At 46.0% G+C, this 22,424-nt stretch overlaps 1 protein-coding gene across 1 annotated transcript in view; it reads left to right on the forward strand.

Moving 5' to 3' along the window:
* The window catches only part of LOC144768589 (sulfotransferase 1B1-like), a 397,716-nt gene that overhangs the window by 320,558 nt on the left and 54,734 nt on the right, over positions 1–22,424 (forward strand). Inside the window, exon 5 of the mRNA XM_078652381.1 lies at positions 697–823. Within this exon, the coding sequence (XP_078508507.1) occupies positions 697–823 (127 nt within the window). The remainder of the gene's footprint in view (positions 1–696; positions 824–22,424) is intronic.

The following is a 22,424-nucleotide window of genomic DNA, read 5'->3' on the forward strand; positions in this document are numbered from 1 at the left end:
TCCTGGTGGTGACAGACCGAAAAAGAAAAAGCCATTACAGGGTCGTCCTTACGTTGGGTGGATGATGTGATGGCCTTCGTTTGACGACTATCAGAGGAAGTCTTCTGTTAATATAGCCAACAAGGGCTCCATTGACAAACTACTTAAGATACTCCCATCTCTAAATGAGTCAAGCGAACTGAGAATTTTGAAGCCATGGTAATCTGTTGTGTTTGCAACTGAGTAATCTAAATGACTAACTCTAAATCGGAAACGAAATATCCTACAAATTTGGTGTTTGTTGCAATTTACCTACATCTACTGTGCTAGATAAATGTCTCACAATTGTAAACTTGATAATCCATTTTAATAGTGAAATGGAAAAAGGGTGCAAGTAACTCACACGTCATCTACATCATTGAAACAGCGTGTAAAACAATGAAGAGGGGACATTTTTAGAACTCTAACACATCCCGAAGCAAAGATGAGCTGTTGAAACAGATCATGAAAAAAACGGAATATTATGTCCATGGAAATCAATACATTTGTACCCGAAAGAAGGTCAGCTGGTGGCATGCTGATGGTACTGGACAGTAGCATTCATATTTTATTTGTTCTGCCTCTGTATGTTTTCACATTTTGTGAGAATCAGGATGATTTAGGCTGGCCCTATAAATTCAAAGTAGAGGGTTACACTCACATTTTTTCTTTATTTAGGTGGTCTATGTGGCCCGAAATGCAAAGGATCTGGCAGTCTCGTATTATCATTTTGATCGGATGAACCAGCTGCACCCAGAACCTGGTACCTGGGCAGAATACCTTGAAAAGTACATGGCTGGGAAGGGTAAGTAGTCAGTCAGTCAGTCAAAGTACTTTATTTCGATTCATACAATACAATCAAATACACTATTAAAAACGGTTACAAATTCATGTAATTAAAAAATATTCCACAAGTTTCATAAAAAAATTAAAATGGAAACCATTTTACAATAAGATTTAGCTGCCATATTTCATTGCACAGTTAAAAGAACAGTATATACAATACAAAAAAATTCATCTATTTAAAAATACAATCAGTTACAGTTTATCATTTTCTGGTTCCTAACCCTAACAGCACCCACCAGATAACTGGCGACATGAAAAATAACTTTAGGGCTGTTTAATAGTTGTAGGTATAGGAGAGCCGGTTTAACTTGAAAAAACCCTACCTCCTTAAGGATAGGAACAAGAAACTTCGTCCTTACAGCCGTGTAATGATCACAAAACATCAAAAAATGCATTGTGTCCTGCGTTGAAAAGTTATCACAGGAACACGGTGGGGCCTGTTCAGGACTGCTCCATTCAGGGAAGTAACCTAAAGTCAGATGAATCATATTAAAACAAAAACGTGTTAAAAGAAACCTGTGGTAAGAACGATTAACTAAAACAAGATAAAGTTCAGGTCCTGGGGGATTGGAGACAATGAGGTTAGCCCTTACAGTGGGTTTTCTGAGCTCAATTTCCTCTCTGTTTAAGGACAGTGTCTGTAGCATCGCCCCCTTTATTAATGCTATGTCCTTGCGAGTTATTTTGTCTGGAGAGAAAAAGAGCTCCGGTCTCCCTAGTTTACAAAACCACTGTTTAACATAAGTTAACCACTTGATTTTATTTACGTTGTCCAATGTGAGGCAATCTTTAAGGATGGCATGATTCAGGGAGAGTTCATCATTCAACCAGGTCTTCAGCCAGGATATTAAGGGGGCCACTCTTATCATATCTGTAATAAAACCGGCCCCTAACTTAGAGTGAATCGTATAAGATGGGGTAGACTGTGGCACTGATAAAATCGATCTCACACATTTATTTTCAGTGACTTGTAAACAGTCTATAGAGCTATAGCCCCATAAGGAGCTGCCATACGTGGCTACCGTCAGGCATTTGGCTTTATAAATGCTCAATAGAGCCACGATGGGCCTGGCCCACAGTTTTTTGCTAAAGCCCATGATTGCTGAGGATGTTCTAACAAAAGCAGTATTTCTATTTTTAATCTGTGGTCCCCAGTTTCCCTTCTCCTCGAATGTAATTCCCAAGTACGGGAATATAGGGACTCTGCAAAGTTCCTCCTCACAACAAAAAAACGTTTTCAAGTTTTTCTTTCTAGAACCTCTTCCCATAATCATGATTTGAGATTTTTTTGCATTTATTTTGAGGTCCAGGGAAGTCATAAAGAGGCCAAAAGCATCCAACAAACGTTGGAGCCCGACCCCGGTCCGTGCCAGAAGGACCGCATCATCCGCATATAGGAGAACCGGTATACCAAGTTCCCCTATATGCGGGATGTCTGGCGTGGCCTCCCTAAGCACGGGTTCAAGGGCGTTTATGTAAACTGTGAAGAGAAGGGGGGCCATGATACACCCCTGCCTGACCCCCCTTTCTGATTTAAAGTGGCTAGAACAACGCCCCTCTGTGTTCACCCTAACAGAGGCCAAAAGGCCGGAATAGAGGTCCCCTAAAAAGTTTACCAAAACATGGTCAAGTCCTAGATCAATTAAGATCCGCCAAAGCTTTGCGCGATTTACAAGGTCGAAGGCCGAGGACAGGTCCATAAACCCCAGGTATAGTGACCCATCCTTGGCCTTGGTGTATTTTTCGACCAGCAATTGGAGGTTAAGGAATTGATCCATAGTACCTCTTCTGGATCTAAATCCATATTGCACATTTGACAATATCCCTTTATCGTCAAGCCACTCCTGTAATTTGTGCAAAATGACCCGTCCCAAGATTTTGACGGATGAGTCTATTAAGGAGATCGGTCGGTAACAGGCTGGGTCTGCTCTGTTGCCCTTCTTAAAGACTGGGACAATAATGGATTCTTTCCACGATGCTGGGATATTATTTTGATTTAATGCGTTAAAAACCTTGCATAGGATCTTCGACCACAGTTTAGGGGCGTATTTAAAAATATCAGCAGGGACCCCATCGGGACCAGGTGCCTTGTTTATCAAGGTCTGGTCTATCGCCCTTTCCACTTCTAGGACCTCAAAGGTAACACGAGGACCCTCCTTGCTATAAATGATATTATTTATAGGTTCTTGCTCGGCAGAGTTAGAATATATATTCCCAAAATGTTTAATCAAAGCATCATCAGGAATGTTAGACTCAAGGGCGTGATTCTCTTCATTTGGTTTAACAGGGAGTGTAGAAAGACCGCATCCTGATTCATACAAATTCCACTCCACTAAGAAGTCCTCAAGTGCCGCACCTCTTTTTGAATGTTCAAAATGCGTGACTGTAGAATAGGGAGGTCACTCTTCTACTGAGGTGGCACAGGGCTGGGTACAGGGATGAATATTAAAATCCCCTCAGAGAATTATCTCAAAGCAGTTTACTTTGTTTCTGTAGGCTGACAAGAAAATATCAAGATGGTCCAGGTTATATCTGGTACTAGCATTAGCATTATAAAAATTAATGAACAAAATGTTAGATGAATCGGGGGAACTCAACTCAACAATTAAACAATTTTGACAACCTGACTCAAGCTGGGTAAGTACTCCTTTTAAATCAAGTTTGAACAAACTTAATAGTCCACCTTTGGATCTACCTGCCACACTACTTGTGGCAGGAATAGAAAAAGGACTGTAACCATCCAAGGAAAAACTATTCAGTGTATCCCAGGTTTCCTGAAAAGCCAAGATGTCAAAGGATTTCAAAAAGTTAATCCATATTTCATTATCACCTTTACCCCTAATCCCGGCAATGTTCCAAGTCATGATTCTGCAAGATTGTGAGTTAAGCTTCGAGTTATTTATCAGTCAATCATTTTCCTCCAGTGATGCCAAAGGCGCGAACCAATTACACAATGGAAGAATTTGTTCAGACTGAAAATTTGGCACACACAAATTGTAACAGTAAGAATCTAATGGAAGGGTGTTGTGAAAGCCAGGAGGGGCACGTGACGCAGTACTCTGCATGGATGGGGATGTAAGTGGTTTCTGTTGAGCTGTATGAAATTTAGAGGTGTTACTAAGGTGGTTATAGAAAAACCCAAAGGGGCGTGCACATATAAAATCATCTGTGATTGGCAAAGAAGCAGCCCTCAGCAGAACAGTAGCTACATGCTGTGGGTGCTTAAAGTTCACAATGATGCAATCACCCTTCATTGTTTTTCTCGAATTACCTATCCAGCTCACTCTACGTGTCGATATGATATCATTAAAAAATGTGACAGGGAAACCACAATATTTACTCAGCCATGCTACTACTTTATAATTCAAGGAGTCAATTGTTTCGCCCCTTGCGTCATTTGCCCACGAGTCTACCCCGGGAACGTTGGTTAGCACTACTATATACGGGGCACAATCTGGTGGGAGATTGACTAGAGGTCTTTGCTTTCTTGCCCTCAAGCCCAAATTGTTCCCTGCAACAGTAGGTTGCGAGTTAGCCTTCAAGATGGGTGGGGGAACAGTTTGAATGCTAGGGGGTTGAGCAGATGTTACAGCTGGCATGCTATGTGTAGCCTTGTGTCCCTCACTGCCGGAACTTGTAGCCCCCTCATTTACTGCCGTGCCCGTGTTAGTGTTCCTAGGTATTTTAGATGAGGACAGGTGTGCAGATAGAAGAACTCCCAGCCTCGAAACCTCCTTTGATACCTGGTCCATTTTGTCCACCACCCCTTTACTAGGAACAACAGGGCCCTTAGGTTCTTTAGGGTTAACATTTGGTTTTTGGGAGTTTTGTGAGGCGGCCAGATGGGAAGCCAGAAGAGTACCCAATCTGGATTCCTCTTTTGTGACCTGTTCGACTCTGTCTACCAATGGTTTAATCATATCTCCATTTTCAGCGCAAACATATCAATTAGCGAGTCGATTTGATCATTGTTCAATTTAGTCATAACCCCCTCTTTTGGTTTATCATGGGGGACTTCTACTTCGTCATCCAGTATGATGACTGCCTTCTTAACTCTCTTGTTCCCTCCCCGATTGTTTTGTGATCCTTTGCAGGCTCTCGCTCTCGATTTTCTTCGTGCCTGCGAGTGTACTGGGGAGGGTTCCGGGGACGATGTTGGTAGGGGTTGGATAGTAGGAGGCAAAGAATTGTCTAATGTCGCCACGGCAGGTGCTGACATGACAGATGTGTCTATATCCGCTGCTATTTGAGAACATTGTGTATCCCCTAAAACTAGGTCACAAAACTCAGGTGGTAATGATCCATTTGTTGGTGAAGCAGGCGGGCTAATTCGGCTTAATGACATACGGCGTGCTGTGTTGATTTTGCTCACAACTTTAACCATGTAGTTATCTATTGACCCTGTTAATGACGGCGTTTTGGAAGAACGCAGTTTGGCCATTTCGGGCCGGCTCATTTAGCAGCCTGTTAAAGACACACAACAAAGAATAAACTCACGCTTCTCAGAAATCCCGTGGAAAATAGTCAGGGTCCGTGGCCCTGCCCGGCCTCCTCCGGCCCCGGACGGCCACAGACGGCCCGCCCTCTGCCCGGGCTCCGCCGGCGCCGTCCGCGACGCGGAGGGAGTGTCCGTTGTTTAAGCGCCTCCGGGCGCGTTGCAGGGCGGAAGTGGGCGGAGCAGTGTTGCTGCCTGGGAGCTGTAGTCTCCCCCTGCGGCGGCTGTTCTGGTGGTGAGTACGGCGGCAGGGAGACCAACAGCGTGAGCAGCCCTGGGAATGCAGGTAAGCGTCTCCTCCGCTAGCTGCCCGTGAAATATGGCCCCCGCTCCACCGAGGGAGTGTCCGTTGTTTAAGCGCCTCCGGGCGCGTTGCAGGGCGGAAGTGGGCGGAGCAGTGTTGCTGCCTGGGAGCTGTAGTCTCCCCCTGCGACGGCCGTTCTGGTGGTGAGTACGGCGGCAGGGAGACCAACAGCGTGAGCAGCCCAGGGAATGCAGGTAAGCGTCTCCTCCGCTAGCTGCCCGTGAAATATGGCCCCCGCTCCACCAAGGGAGTGTCCGTTGTTTAAGCGCCTCCGGGCGCGTTGCAGGGCGGAAGTGGGCGGAGCAGTGTTGCTGCCTGGGAGCTGTAGTCTCCCCCTGCGGCGGCCGTTCTGGTGGTGAGTACGGCAGCAGGGAGACCAACAGCGTGAGCAGCCCAGGGAATGCAGGTAAGCGTCTCCTCCGCTAGCTGCCCGTGAAATATGGCCCCCGCTCCACCGAGGGAGTGTCCGTTGTTTAAGCGCCTCCGGGCGCGTTGCAGGGCGGAAGTGGGCGGAGCAGTGTTGATGCCTGGGAGCTGTAGTCTCCCCCTGCGGCGGCTGTTCTGGTGGTGAGTACGGCGGCAGGGAGACCAACAGCGTGAGCAGCCCAGGGAATGCAGGTAAGCGTCTCCTCCGCTAGCTGCCCGTGAAATATAGCCCCCGCTCCACCGAGGGAGTGTCCGTTGTTTAAGCGCCTCCGGGCGCGTTGCAGGGCGGAAGTGGGCGGAGCAGTATTGCTGCCTGGGAGCTGTAGTCTCCCCCTGCGGCGGCCGTTCTGGTGGTGAGTACGGCGGCAGGGAGACCAACAGCGTGAGCAGCCCAGGGAATGCAGGTAAGCGTCTCCTCCGCTAGCTGCCCGTGAAATATGGCCCCCGCTCCACCGAGGGAGTGTCCGTTGTTTAAGCGCCTCCGGGCGCGTTGCAGGGCGGACGTTGGCGGAGAAGTGTTGCTGCCGGGGAGCTGTAGTCTCCCCCTGCGGCGGCCGTTCTGGTGGTGAGTACGGCGGCAGGGAGACCAACAGCGTGAGCAGCCCAGGGAATGCAGGTAAGCGTCTCCTCCGCTAGCTGCCCGTGAAATATGGCCCCCGCTCCACCGAGGGAGTGTCTGTTGTTTAAGCGCCTCCGGGCGCGTTGCAGGGTGGAAGTGGGCGGAGCAGTGTTGCTGCCTGGGAGCTGTAGTCTCCCCCTGCGGCGGCCGTTCTGGTGGTGAGTACGGCGGCAGGGAGACCAACAGCGTGAGCAGCCCTGGGAATGCAGGTAAGCGTCTCCTCTGCTAGCTGCCCGTGAAATATGGCCCATGTGGTCTATGTGTCCCGAAATGCAAAGGATCTGGCAGTCTCGTATTATCATTTTGATCGGATGAACCAGCTGCACCCAGAGCCTGGTACCTGGGCAGAATACCTTGAAAAGTACATGGCTGGGAAGGGTAAGTAATGATGCTGGGTTCATGGAATGGATGCATGGTTCATGACCCACGCAAGTGGATACCCTTGTAACCAGGCTGACCAAACTAACATGTCCTCAAAGGACCTATGGTGAACCTTGAAACTGCATTTACTGGAACTTATCTACATTTTGAGAATGAGCCTGCAGGTATTTTTTCTGTTATATTCTGTGCCAAAACATGCAAGAGTTGAGAGTAGTTCTTGCTGCTTTACAGCTGTAAATAATGTCTAAAGTGAGATGTATTGTTTGTCAGTGTAACCAAATTCTAAATAAGCTCATCACAGCTGCCACTCTTTCCTCCACCCTGGTCAGTAACCTGAGACTAAAAAGTAACCTGCATCTGTCTTAACATCTCGAGCAAGAGCTGTACCGCCCTGAGCACTGAGTAATCTATACCCCACCCTGCACAGTGAGCAGGCCATTAAATGCTGGAGTACTGGTTCCAGGCTGTGACCACGTCTTGTGTCACGTAGTCATGAGCTACCCAGCCATGGTCAAGGGGCACTGGTATAAGGAGTCTTTGACATGAAACATTCAAAGCACAGGGATGTGGAGCACAGGGTGTGCCCTAAGCCTACACCTTGTTCACTGTGCCACTTGGGACTGGCCATATATTCTGCTCAGCTACAGGGGTAGTGCACACAGGAGGTGGATAAAGGTCATGTTATACGCTAAGCATGCGCTTAGTGCAGTGGTATAGGCCAGAGGATATAGCTGCAGGTGGCTTGTGTCCTGTGTCCTTAGGCATATTCCTGGGCTGTGTCCAGTGGGCATGTGTGAGTGGGTTACTGGGCATAAGTTGTGGCCAAAGGCCATGGCCTGTGCCCACAGAACATGGGCACATGACAGTCCCTGACAACATTGGTTCAAGGGCATTGGTAATAAGGTGCTGCCAAAGAGCACAAACTGTGTTCACTGCCTACAAGTCATGGCTGCAGACACACAGTAAGCACATATGGGTTAGTACAGATTTGCTATTGTTAACACCAAAGCTATATATCTTGACTATACATATTATATACTGATTGGTCCACTGGAAGGGGTTGCAACGAAAAACTTCAGCAACCGGTGGCGGTGTGTTTTAATTTCAGGACATGATCAAATAAATTATGCAACTTTTGTGAATAAGTTAGTGGTCAGACTTTTTGAGTCCGCCAAATTCGACAAAGTGTCTTAGCATCTCTGACATCGACAAGAAGGAGTGAATTGCAAATGGAGACTTATGGAATATTGTGAGAAAGTGGATTATTAGTTGGAGTGGGCGGTAGTCTACTACAAGTAATAATGTTACTTTTACTTTTTGGTTTAGTAATGGTTTCAGTAACTTAAACATGAGCTCAACCCCTGGTAGCTATGGCACAGAGCTGACAGACTTAACTTAAGAAAATGTATAAAGCATTTAGAAGTAGCAAAATGGTTAAAAGGTTGAGAATGCAACACAATAAAAATTGCATCACAGTTTATAAACATAGAGCATATTTTAAAGAACAACATGACACCAAAACCACAAGAGTCCAAAAAGGGGAACCAAAGATAAGAATTTTTAAAAGTTTTAGATACAAAGCTTTAGGAAGCAACAGTGATCATCTGGTTGTGCTTGATTGGCACAAGCGGAAGCTTTAAGGCTGACCATGATGTGAATACAGAGACCATGATGTGAATACAGAGACCCAGTTCATCCTGGTCATAAGTTTTACTTTTTGATGTAGTCTCTGAAATTGAAGTAAAAAATCCTCAACCACACAAGGCAGCTGGCTGAGGCGGAGATAGGTTGCACAAGGCCAGATAGCCATCAGACGAAGTCCCGGTGAAGCCTTTGACTTTTTTTTAAAAAAGCTCCAAGCAGGAGAAATGCAAAAGCTGTGCCAAAGGTAGGTCCCTCATCTGCCGGATACTTTTGGTACCTTCGCCTGGTGAAGATTTCTACCTCCAGACCTAGTCACTTTTCTGAAGTTCAGATTCCTCCAGTTGTGCTAAATAGGACTTCTCGAGGCAGGATACCTTTTCTGCAACAAACAGCTAAAACAGATTTCCTGCTGTGGAAAAGCTTGAAGCACAAGCAACCTGAATCTTCAGCCCATCCGCAACACACCTTCAGCAGACTGACTTGGCAGGTTTGTTCTGGTCATTCGTTGGTTCTCCAGCCCAAATATCTTGAAAAAGTTTCTAAGTCCAAACATTTAGGATTAGGCTGGAGTTGTAAACTCTGACACTTATCTAAGAGCCCCAGGACTTTAGGGACATCAATTAGGTGTCAGGACTTACGCTGATAGATGCTACCAGCGGGGTCCAGGGCAGGTCTAATAGAAAGTGTTCAACTGGGCTCTTCAGGAAAATTGACTTCTTGCAGCTTCTCTGTCCCTGTAGCTTAACAAGAAGTCAGGCAACTGAAGTCCACTTCTTGGTCCTAAGTACAAGTAGGAGCAGGTCCAGTCGTTAGGGTTCTCCTCACAGGCCACAATAGCAGGTACAGTCCTTCTTATGTCTTCCACAGAACTAGCAGTGTTCTGAAGAGGGTACATGTGGTGCCACATTTATGCCAAGCACCAGCTATGGGTGGGGGAAACTCCTGGCCACTCATTAATAAACAGGGTAAAAGTTCCCAGTGGTGACCCTAGCTACCTGTGCACCAAGGTATGTGTGTTTTCCTACAGTCTAACCCACCCTGTCCTTCTCTACCTAAAACCAGGATGCCAGAACCTTTCTTCCCCAGTGCAGAGCTCCCAGCGCCCACCCAAAGGTGTTGCAATGAAAATGGTAAAGCTCTTCCTTGTGGTCACTCAAAACCGGTTCTGGGGCAGCTCCTTTCCCACTGGGAGTGATGCCTGGCTGGCTAGCAGGACAATAGAGTGGGGACGGCCCAGGTGTAAGCTACATCTTCCAGTGACAGAGTGAAAATCCTCTGGGTCACAGCCCAGATAGTCATACTCTGAAACAAAAGGGGCAACCCAGTAACCCAGGGACCTGGGCCAGATAATGTTTAACAAAGAGTTGGTCCTTATGGGGGAAGTGTAGCCCTTGACTTCCCCAGCAAAGTGTCAAGAAGGCGATACAAACGCCTCTATCACAAATAACTTAGCATTACATTATCTTTTTATTTTATTTTAGCAACCTTTTCTTTGATTGTTGACAGTGAGAAGTAAAATTTATATTTTCTATATCGAACACAAGTGCTCCTAAAAAAGGGGGTGACGGCGCAGTGAAAGTGATTATAAGTGCAGAAAGTGTATATGTGCTATATATACTTGTGGCCCATAGGGATAATAGAGTGTTAGAGATTTACCCCCGCTAAACGAGTGTTGATAGCCACCATGAGTTTCCTGAAAAACAGTCCACATATAATGTTTTTGTCGATGTTTGACCCCTGCTCTTTGATTATTTAAAACGGAGTCATCATCATTATGCAGGAATACATTGGAGACACCGACTGATTGGCGCAATTAGTCCTCCAATCAAGAGAATCTTTAAACATCAGTCTTCAAACAGTTTTCAAAATAGGTATTCATACATACTATTTTGGACAGAATGTAAATAGGCACTGTGAAATCATGTGTACATCATTGGGTCAGTGTGAAATGGACCTCAGGGAGGTTGTTCAAGTAAACAAATTCCCTGCAGAAGAGTGCACTATTGTATTGTATGTGACCGGAGGAGCTGAAATTTGGAAAGGAGGCCTTTCATCATCAAAATTAAATCTGTTATCAAGTGCGCTTGATAACAGGGAGTGGAGAGCTCACTGTGGAAAATCTTCCATGAAGCCTTGTCCTGTAAGAATACTAAGGTTTTTTGGAGAACAGCTGGGTTCTGCATAAATGGCTGTAAACCCATGCTAGATTTTTGTATCTAACCTCATGAGTAGGTAGCAGATTTTAGTCAGCTCTACTCCACTAAGTGGGACACTGCCAAGGATGACGGTATGCCGCCAGATAGGAGAGCTATACCCGCTTCTAGTAGCTTGAAATTCTTGTTAAATGAAACAATAAACTCTTTTAATTCTTGCATTCCAGCTTGTGCCCATTGCCCGGATACATTACATAAGGATCTGTATAGAGAATACAGAAATCTGGGTTCCGTATATAAATTTTGCTCTCCAACTCTATTCTAGCTGGCGTGAATATTCCCCCTTCAGGTAAAGTAGCTGATATCGTTACAATATTTAAGAAAGGTGACTGGGCAAATCCGGGCCATTACAGGCCCATTAGCCTGATTAATTCTCTTCAGAAATCTTTTTATAAGTAGGTCTTAGGGCATCTACAAGACTGGATCAGTGAGGATAGTGTTTTATCGGAATGTCAGGCTGGATTTTAATTTATTATGAGCCTTATAGATCAGGTCTTTCGGTTACTCAATATCTATTGGTATGAGATGATTATCAGCAAGGGCAAACTTTTTCTTGCCTTTGTTGATATTCAGTCGGCCTTTGATATGGTCCCTCGAAACAAGCTATGGAGGGTGGTTGAGGAAATGGGTGTACCCGCATCTTAATTAGATATTTTGTGAGGTTACATGCTGATACTCTTGCTCCGGTGAGAATGGGGAGGAAGGGGCTTTGACTAATGCCATCCACATTGACCGGGGAATAAGACAGGGGTGCGTTTTGGCACCAACACTGTGTACTTAATATATTAATGGTGTAATTGAGTTATTGAAGAAGGATGGATGTGATGCACCTAAAATAGGTGCACGGAGGGCTCCTGCCCTCCTTTTTGCAGATTACACCTGGCTAATCCCTAAATCGCCACAGGGACTTCAACAGATTTTAAATGCTTTTCAGCTGTTCTGTGTTGAGCGGGTTCTGGAGGTTAATAGCTCCAAGACCAAATACGTGACTTTTTCTTCCCAGAACATAACCCCGTGTAAGAAACGGGTGCTGGTGGGCGATATCTGCTTAGATGCGGTGGCCGAATTTGATTATTTAGGTATAAAACCTGAAAGAAAACTATGCTGGGCTCCGCAAGTGGAAAGGGCACAGTAGTCCCTGTTCTAACACACTGCTAGCATAGCAAAAATCCTCAGAAAAACTATATCTGGAAGGGTGGCCCCTGCCCTAGAGATTTACAGTGCCAAGGCTCTAGATTCAGTCCTGTATGGTGTGGAGCTATGGGGTAGTTCAAAAACCCAGAGCCTCCCTACAGTGGAACATAAGTTCTTAAGATCTTTGATAAGCCTCCCTGTGAGTCCCCTATAAACTCCCCTTTATTTAGATCCAGCACAAAAGGAAATTTCTCATAAGATTGAGTGCAGACTTTTTTGGCACCAGCTCTGGTCCACAACAGCGTTAGAATCATACTGAGTGGGCCTTAGAGACCTCATGACTCTCCAGTGTGTAAGCGCGCACCCGTGCCTTGGTTCGAGTTGAGCTTCAGACGGCTGTGCTTCATCCATTCTGCGATATCTTTCATTCCGTCCTGGAAGTTGGCTTTGGCGGTGAGAGGGTCTTTGGTGAGGGAGAGTATCAGTTGGGTGCCGTCGGCGTAGGAGATGATGTTGATGTTGTGTTTGCGTGCGATGGTGGCGAGGGGGCTCATGTAGATATTGAAGAGAGTTGGGCTGAGTGAGGAGCCCTGGGGTACACCGCAGATGATCTTGGTGGCCTCGGAGCGGAAGGGAGGGAGGCGGACACTCTGGGTTCTGTCGGAGAGGAACGATGTGATCCAGTCCAGGGCCTTTCCTTGGATCCCAGTGTTGTAGAGGCGGGTTATTAGGGTGCGGTAGCAGACGGTGTCAAAGGCTGCCGAGAGGTCCAGGAGGATGAGAGCGGCTGTCTCTCCGTTGTCCATCAGGGTCCTGATGTCATCGGTGGCTGCAATGAGGGCTGTCTCGGTGCTGTGGTTGGCTCGAAATCCGGACTGAGATGGGTCGAGCAAGTTGTTTTCTTCGAGGAATGCAGTCAGCTGTTTATTGACGGTCTTCTCGATGACTTTAGCCGGGAAGGGGAGAAGAGAGATGGGTCGGAAGTTCTTGAGGTCTTTCGGGTCCGCTGTTGGTTTCTTCAGCAGGGCGTTGATTTCTGCGTGTTTCCAGCTTCCCAGGAAGGTGGCTGATGTGAAGGAGTTGTTAATGACGTTCCCGAGGTGGGGTGCGATGATGGTGTCGGCTTTGTTGAAGATATGATGAGGGCATGGGTTGGATGGGGAGCCGGAGTGAATGGTGTTCATGACGCGGGTGGTGTCTTCAGTGCTGATGGGGGTCCATGCGCTGAGGCTGGTGGTTGGGGTCATTGGTTTGGTGGCTGGAGGCGGAGTCTGGGGTCCGAAGCTGTTGTGTATATCTGCGATCTTGCGGTGGAAGAATGTGGCGAGGGAGTTGCAGAGGTCTTGCGACGGTGTGATGTCGTTGTTGCTGGCGCTGGGGTTGGAGAGCTCTTTGACAATGCTGAAGAGTTCCTTGCTGTTGTGGGCGTTGTTGTCCAGACGTTCTTTGAACGATGTCCTTTTGGTGGTGCGGATCATCTGGTGGTATTCGCGGGTAGCGCTCTTGAGGGCTGTCATGTTTTCTGCTGTTCGTTTGTTGCGGCAGGTTTTTTCGGGGGTTCGGCATGATTTCTTTGCGATTTTGAGGGCGTCTGTGAACCATGCGGTTTTTCTTTTGCTAGTCTTGCCTGGGGGTTTCTTTAGAGGAGCGAGGTCATCGGCGCAGTTGGTGATCCACTGTGTGAGATTGTGTGCTGCGTCGTTGGCGTCGGGGGTGTCGACAGGTGGGTTCTGGCTCAGTGATGTGGTCAGTTGGTCTGCGGTGATTTTGCTCCAGCATCTGCGGGGGATCTGTAGCGTCTGTTGGTGGGAGGTGGTCTTCTTGAAGGTGAAGTGGATGCAGCTGTGGTCGGTCCAGTGTAGTCCGATGGAGTGGCTGAAGGAGACGTGGTTGCTGGCGGAGAAGATGGGTTGAGCGTGTGGCCGGCGAGGTGGGTGGGTGTGTCCACCAGTTGCTTGAGTCCGAGGTTGGCGAGCAGGGTGGTGGTGTTGTTGTCGTTGTTTTTCTCCAGGTGGAAGTTCAGGTCCCCTAGGAGGATGTACTCTGGTGAGCCTAGGGCGTGCAGGCTGATGAAGTCGGCGATGGTTTCCCTGAATTGTGTCCGTGGGCCCGGGGGTCTGTAGATGAGTGTTCCTTGGAGGGTGGTCTGTGGGTCGGTGTGGATCTGGAAGTTTAGGTGTTCGGCGGTGGTGAGTGTGTCTTCGGCGTTGGTCATGACGCTGATGGTGTTCCTGTAGATGATGGCGATTCCTCCTCCGGTTTGGTTGACGCGGTCCTTCCGGGTGATCTTGTAGCCATCTGGGATGGCTATGGCGATGTCGGGGGCCGAGGAGGCGTTCATCCAGGTTTCCGTGAGGAAGGCGACGTCTGGTGCTGTGGTATCAAGGAGTTCCCAGAGTTCAACGGCGTGTTTGTGGAAGGAGCAGGTGTTGAGCAGGATGCACTTGAGGTGGTTGTTGTTGTCGCTGCTGTGTTCCGTGGGCGGGGTGCAGGTTTGGAGGCAGGTGAATTTGCAGGCTTGGCAGGTGAAGGGTCCGTGGGTGCTCCTCGGGGTGGCTCGGTGGCAGGCGGCAGGTCGACCGGTGTTGAGTGCGGTGAGGGTGGCGGTGTCATACCTCAGTCGGGTCCCCTGGCATTGGCTGGGGCCAGGGGTTCTGGCGCTGGGCTCGGTCCAGGCGCGGACAGGCGCAGACGGGCTTGCCTGAGGTGCGTCTTTGGCACGCCAGCGGCGCGCCCCCTGCGCGCGTCCTCGCAGCGGCCGCCATAAGACGGTAGAAGGGGAGGAGGGGTCAGCTGGGAGGCAGGAGGTCAGGACGGCCAATGGGCGCGCGGGGGCGGGGCCGCACGGGAGTCAGCGGCGGGAAAGAAACGGGAGGCAGCGACGGAAGGCAAGGCGGCAGGAACCAGGAGGCACAGGTGGAGCTAGCTGCAGCGGTGGGGAAGCAACCTACCCGCAGGGTTGCAGTTTACAGGCAGGGGTGATCTTAATGTAATGAGATAATGGATGACACAATTTCAGGTCTTGCCTTCCAACCCCATTCCATAGGAGGGGATATTGAGTAAAGGATCATATCAGTTGCATTGAGTGCTGCTAGTAAATCCAATCAGATCAAAAGTAGGTGTTACCTCGGTCTATCTAGTATGCATAAAGTGTTTGGATTACTTCAGGAGTTGCTGTTTTTAATGAAGCCTTTAGAATGGATTGAGACTGAGATTAATTTAGCAGATAATTGTTTTTAATGTGGGATAAAAGTTGCGGAGAAACAAGTTTTTACTATACTCTTTCAATGAAGGGCAGTTTGGAGACTTTTCTTAGATTTTGGAATAGAAATCCCCTTCTAGTGAGTAGATGATGCCTTTGTTATATCCTGGGCACTTGGTTTTCTCAGGTGTATGGAGTATTAGAATAAGATCATCAAGATATGATAGGGGGTGTGTGGAGGTCATAATTTTCAGGAGGGACCCAGCGTCTTGCTGTGTGAATGACGGTTTTTAGGAATGCTTCTTTTTATTGTGAACAAAGTGAAGGTTACGTTGGAAATATTGTACATTTTTGTACTCCTGTTGAGGAATATTTTTGCTGTTAAGATGGGGGTGAATCACTGCTTGGCTTTTGAAGATTTGGACCTGAAAACAGAACTAGGTAGTGCCTTTTCAAAGGCTGTTATAAGACAACCTGGAACAGTGATTCTTTATCAGAAGGCAAGGTGGATGTTGATCAAAGATGTTTTGAAAGTCGATGAAGTGCTTTCATTAGCTAAGATATTCCAGGGACGTGCCTTGCTAGGCTAAATTGGCAGAAGTATGTCAAACTTAATTAAAGGATGGTGCAACCAAAACGCTATAACACTCAGCCATGAAGACTCTCATTGTGAATATGGCAGAGCCATTCTCTTATTCACAGCAGAGCAGGGGTCAGGGCCTGTGGGCACAATCTCCTGTCTTTTCCCTGCACCTCCACGGGGGATGAGACCGCACTCCCTTCGGAGAGGTCACAGCAAGGCCTGCTCACGGACAGCCTCCCCTCCAGCCCACCCCAGCCGCTACTCTATTTTACCACCAACTTCAAGCAGCTGAGAATAGTCCTTGGAATCAGAGAAAACCCTGATTTTCACGTGGTATTTCCTGCTCCACATAGGTATTTTCCATTCCTGGGTTTATAACTTTAAATGCCTGTTGTTTGGTATGAGGATACTGGCAACAATCAAAAATGCCTGCCTCGCACATCAACCAAACCAAAGAATGGGCATCTTGGAATAAGATTAATTATATGCAGCGGGGCATAGCATGCAGCGCACGATGGTGGATGTACTCTGCTAACGCCCCATGCCTGGCGCCTAAGATCCTGCATCATTCTGGCTTCACTGACACAAAACACTTGGTTCAAGCACCAAGGTCAACTTTGGCTGACTGAGGGCAAAATATTATCAGCACTGATCTATCGGAGGAGCCCGTATGACGGAGAGAAGCCACAGAGTCTCCTAGGCCCACAATGAATATCGGTCTCAAGATGGCAATGAGACTAAAAAACTCCAGGCCTGGTTGGCCTTAACCACCCCCAAGCCAAGAGAGCAACAGCTGCCAGTTACAGAGGTCTGATTAGGAAGGGCTGTCTTTCTGCAGCACTCTAAGTGGAGTCCAAGCGGCTTTAAGACTTTGGACTGAGAGACAGAGCTGCCGCGACAGGAAGAGGAGACCCCTTGTGAAGAGGAACCTTGCCAAGCAACCCTGCAACCCAGTGAGAGCCACGGAGGGCGGGCCTTGCTGGCCCTGAGGACAGGCCAGCTGGCCCTGAGACGCGGCTGAATGCTGCAGTTGGAGAAGCAGCTGAGTTGGGCCATTAAACTTTGCACCCCTCACCCCCCTGCCTTCTCACAGTGGCACACAGCAAATTGATGTGGGTCCCTGGTTCACTCCCCCTCCCTAAGATTTGAATGCTGCTGCACTGGCAACTACCCAACCTGTACCCTAAGACCAGACCCAAGAGGAAACACACAGCAACCAGAGCTGGAGGAGTTAGGTTGCCCATGGTACCGAATGAGATACTCGGAGTGGGAAAGCGGTGGAGGCAGTGATCTACTTACAGGTCTTTAGAGTTTGGATCTCCCAGCGGTGAGCTGCAAGAGGTTGGACTGGGCCTCATTTGGAAATGTAATTGAAGTGTCCCCCAAGTCAGAGAAATCTTTTCAGGGTATGAGACTCTCTTGCGATAGGGGCCTCTTCCACCATTTTTTCTCCTCCTGCATACATCTCATCAAACATTAAACAGTCACTCCGTGGAGTGTGAGTGTTCTGCTGCTGTCAGGCGTAGACCTATGCCCAATTGACAACCTGAGACAACACCTGAGACTATGCCACTCGTGCCGCCCCACTGCTGGGGGTCAGGCATGTCAGAAGCGCCTGATTAACTTCCTTACCTTTTGAACCTGTATATGTGGCCTACTTCATGCCAAACGAAACTGGCATGATGGGGAATGCTTAAAACTGGACACATTCACTAAAATTCTAACGATGGGAGCAGACTCACGGGCAGACCCCAGCACCACGCCACCAGAGGTCCTAGGTAGGTTTCCTACCTTTTCTCTAATAAAATCTACTTATGTTCAATGAAAATCATCTAGAGCTACTACTAATAGTGTTGTAATAGTAACCTCATCATGCAAGATCACATTAGTGTCCACCATATGCAATATTACCATCAGTAATCACATCAGTGAATCATGTAGGAGTGTCAGCTGTAATGTAAAAAGAAAAAACCTTTGTTAATGTGGAAAGCCTTGATATAGGACATATATAACAATCATAGCTGCAATCCCTCTGGCACCAAAGTAATAGTATTAATAAGAAGTCTTCCCAACATCACGTTTGCCACTGAATTATCAGCTGTAAATATATTTTGGAATTGCAACCCTTTTTCTCGAAGTATGATGTTATGAGTTTTGTAAAAGCACCATTCTAATCTCAAATACACACTTTTAATATTTGGTGTACATATATTTATTCAACTAATTAAGCAAAAGCTTCTCATTTAGTAGGATGGACTGCATACAAGAAAGTTACATCTAGGTAGCTTGAGAGCTACTGATAGCTCCAAAGCTACTCATTGGAGAAGCCTGCCCTAGACTTTGCAAAGGGCACACACTTTAATACCAACATAATACTGCATGCAATATGTTCTCCAGACTAGCCTGATAAACCAAAATTGAAGAGGTGGGGGTGCACGTGGCACTCCACCACCAAGACCTCCCCAATCCTGCCTGCCGGGTAACCAAGGCAGAACTCTGGAAGCCACTAGAACGGCTAGGCCAATTTTGGACCTATTCTAGAATTACAATCCGATGGTTCTTTTCAGCAGCATGTAAGTGTGGAGCAAAGGAATTCATTAACAACACAAAATACTTCAACTGGAATTTCTCTGGACACATAGTAACCACAGACAACTTCTCCACGTTAGTTAGTTTATCACAATGGCAAAAATAACTGGACATAGAGACATCTCAAAATGAGAGTGTAGAAATACATCGAAATCAGCATAAAGCCAAATCTGCAAATAAAGTTGAGGCGATGTAACATGAACAAAACAATTAATTCAAGCAATAGGATGCAGAGGATCAAAAAGCATGAGTCCAAGTTTTCCTGCATCAAGGGTTTATGTATATAAATCATTAATCTGTCCCTACCCTAACGCTAAGATGACATCCCTACTTGAGTATTTTCTGAAAAAATCTAGGAGTCAGCATGTGGAGTCTTCCTAAGAAGTCTCTCCACCATTGATGGTCAGATAGCATAAGGGTACGAGACAGAGCTCTTTCTAAGATGCTCTCTCTCCAAAGGCAGAGAAGAAGTGGGCGCTTTCCCTACTCCAACATTGCATATTTTCCCAAGAGTCCTTGCAGGTCACGCCATCCGCTCTTAACACGATCTCATAGGAAATTTTCCATGGGGTAGCAATGTTCCTGAACTGCAACATGTTGACCTTTATTCCCAGGCTTTCTCCAATGTGAAAACACAACAATTTCCCTTATCGATTTCTGCTTACGATGTATCTCCTTCTCTCTCCTTGCCTGACTAATAATACAAAAACATTGTTCTAGCTAACAAGGGCGTGTCATCCACCTGCAACACAAAGCATGAAAAAGAGCTAAATCCACTGCACACATGAACTCAACTATTGATTCTATAGCCAGAACCTTCATGGAAATGCATTTCAGGCCTACAAGTTCAGCCAACATTGAAAACAAATTGCATATAAGCTTAACGTGTTGCATAGGAAATTAAGGCACATTCTTTAATATTTCTACCTACATGGAAATGACACACTAATGAACACATTTAATAAATGACACAAAATGTTCACATTCATGTTTTCTGCTAGTTACATTTACTTTCTAGGTGAATTCCTCCATGTTACGTTCAAATGGCCTAAAATACATCACATTTGGGTTAATACATTTCAGAGTTCTAGCACTTCATGTTAACACAACAAAGGATAATATGCGGGTGTGCTCTGCACGTGTGAGTATAATGTACCCCTACAATTAAAACGCAGTTTCCGCTACTCTACACTATGCCAGATGATTGATCAAGAAGCTCCGGAGCTCAGGGAGGGAAACAGCAGCTAGGGTGAAAGGTGCTGAGGGCTGCACAAGGGGCAACAATCTCTTCCAACTGTAGCTAGATTTACAAACATTGTACACTGTGCTTACATCTCAAAAGGGATGAAAACCAGCACAAAATGTTTTTGTTTGTGTTATTTACGTTCCAGAGCAAAATTTGTTTTGTGCTGGAAAGTTGCATAAGGTTAATGCAAAGCAGCATGAAGCACTGCTTTGCATTACTCAATGTCCAGAGGACTTTACATAGGTGATAAATGTGAATTCCCATGTAACCATCCATGCTTTTTGATGCAAAACCCTATCTATTAACAAGAGTAGACAGGTTTTTGCATAAAAAATTAACGCCACTTGAAAGCGGATGTATGATCATACATCGCGCACCATGACATCGCTGGCTTTAACCCAGCGGTGAATACATCACAAAGCCTAACACTTGGCCATCTTTTACATTGCACGTATTTACAATGGCAATTCGTAGATTCCTATTGGCAAGCATGATACATTGCAGGCGCTTAAATCGCACGTCATGACAACGCGTGCTTTGCCTTTTTGTTGTACCCACACCCTGGATCAATCTTCCCTTACCATAGACTGGCTGCGCAGCTCCACACATTGGAGCTAGCATTGCCTTCCTGGTGGAGTTCAATGCCCTTAAAATGTATTTTACTTTACCCCGGGCTGCCTCCAGTTGAAAGCATGCCAATGGGGAAAATAGATTGCCGATTTAAAAAAAAAAAATTGTTATCCCTCTTTCCTGAATCCAAATGTTGGCATGTATGCATTAGCCTTCCCTCTGTCCCCTTTTTTTAAAGATGGGTACGATCTTGCTTTCTACCCAGGATGCAGGCTGCACCCCCCCCTAAATCAGCATTAAAACATTTTATAAGATGGGGGTCCAAAATTCAATATTACATTTAAAAACGTCAATAAGTACCCCATCCAGACCAGCAGCTTTCCCATTGGCGCTTTTTTGTAGGGCAGATTTAATTTCATCTGGTGCAATTGGGGTTGATTTTACGGGTTCTACTAGTATAAAATTACCATTATTGCATTTGGTGACTTTAACTGCTTCTGGATTAAAGATACGCTCAAAATGCGTGATCGAATCTTTCGGGGGTACAGCGATATAAATTTTCACTGTAGTATTCTCTTTAAAAAAAGGGTGTTCCCTCGTCTTCCAGAATAGGGCTGCATCCCTTGTCTCCGCAGCCTGCACTAAACTTTATAAAGCCTCCTCACAAATTAAACTTTTCTTTTGGTTCAGGATTTTTTTGTAATCTTTCCTCAGGGTGCTACTTCTAACACTATCCCTTGGCTTTTCTTTAAGGGATGTTTTTAATTCCCTATTTAGCCTCGAGCCCTCCTGGTTATAATCACGGACGGTTTTCGTCTTTTTAGAAGTTAGGTCTCCCGCTATTTCAGTGATAATGTCACAAAAAGCATTTATAATTGCCGAATCTATAGAGGAGCTATCCATACAAATATTATTATTCTTTTGATTTTTCCCTTTCAAATTATCCATAAAGGTTGTTGGGTCCACGCCCGACCATTTAATGGAAACTCCATTATTACCTTGCGGCTTTATGTCTGTATCTGCTGTCTTGCCCCTGACTTGTCGGGTCAGGCTAAGCATCAGAGATAAAGTTAGGGGGTGGTGGTCACTAAGCAAGTTTGCACAAATTAAACATTTTTCCACCAGACTCTTACACTTAGCAGATACAATAAAATGGTCAATGTTCGACGATGACCTCACCCCTACATAAGTGTGTATAACTATCTCTCCATTGGAATTATCTGGGTCCATTACTGCTAGATTCTATTTGTGGATAGTGTTATTAATTGCTTCCACATAGGAATTGTGTGTGAAGTGGTGAATTCGGTCACCAAAACAATCGCAATATTCACATTGTTCTCCCGCCACTATTTCACATTTTTCACAGTTATAATCACCCGCCCAAATAAGTATGTACTCCCTTCCTACTTCCTTTATAAAATTGTCCCGGTCTTCTAATGACTTGATAACCCTGGATCTTGTACTATCAAAGATATTATTATATAAATGTATTAGAACTATAGTTTGTTTCTCCTCCGAATAAAGATGTAAAAGCTGATAATACTGTGACTTAATATTGACTTTCCTTAATATTAAAGGTGAGGTTAGTGCAATTAATGTCGCTAAACCTACTTTTGCTCTCCCCATTCTAGAGGGACTAGTATTAGTAAGAATTGTCTGAAAACCATTATTAGAAAAGGGCTCAGTATTCCAAGTTTCCTGAAGCATGATTAATGTACACCCCTCAATCGTTTTTAACCATTCTTCGTTATTAATCTTACTTTTTTTTTTATTAAACAATTTTTATTAAGCAAAAGAAAAAAGAAAAAAGAAAAAAAGTACAAGGCAATGGCAAAGCAGTAGGCAGGTCCATATTAAAATGACACAGTGTACAATACAGAGAAGAATCAATAATCACTGCAGCTGTCCCAGAGATGAACCAGGGTGCTATCTTTCCTTCTAAGCGGTAAACAGTAAGAGCTAGGAGACCTGAGTACAGCAATAACATGTAAGGCAGGTGGGGTCACAGAGTTGATCAGTCATTAATGAAGTGAGGGTGGGGGCTTCACATCGTTTACTAGTTGATCTAATAATAAGTCTCTTTCAAGTCGCAGTTCTATGGAAGGGGATATACAGATATCCCCTCTGTATTTGTTCCATCTCCCCCATTTGTGG

Source organism: Lissotriton helveticus, chromosome 7 (genome assembly GCF_964261635.1).
Source record: "Lissotriton helveticus chromosome 7, aLisHel1.1, whole genome shotgun sequence".
Lineage (NCBI taxonomy): Eukaryota > Metazoa > Chordata > Amphibia > Caudata > Salamandridae > Lissotriton > Lissotriton helveticus.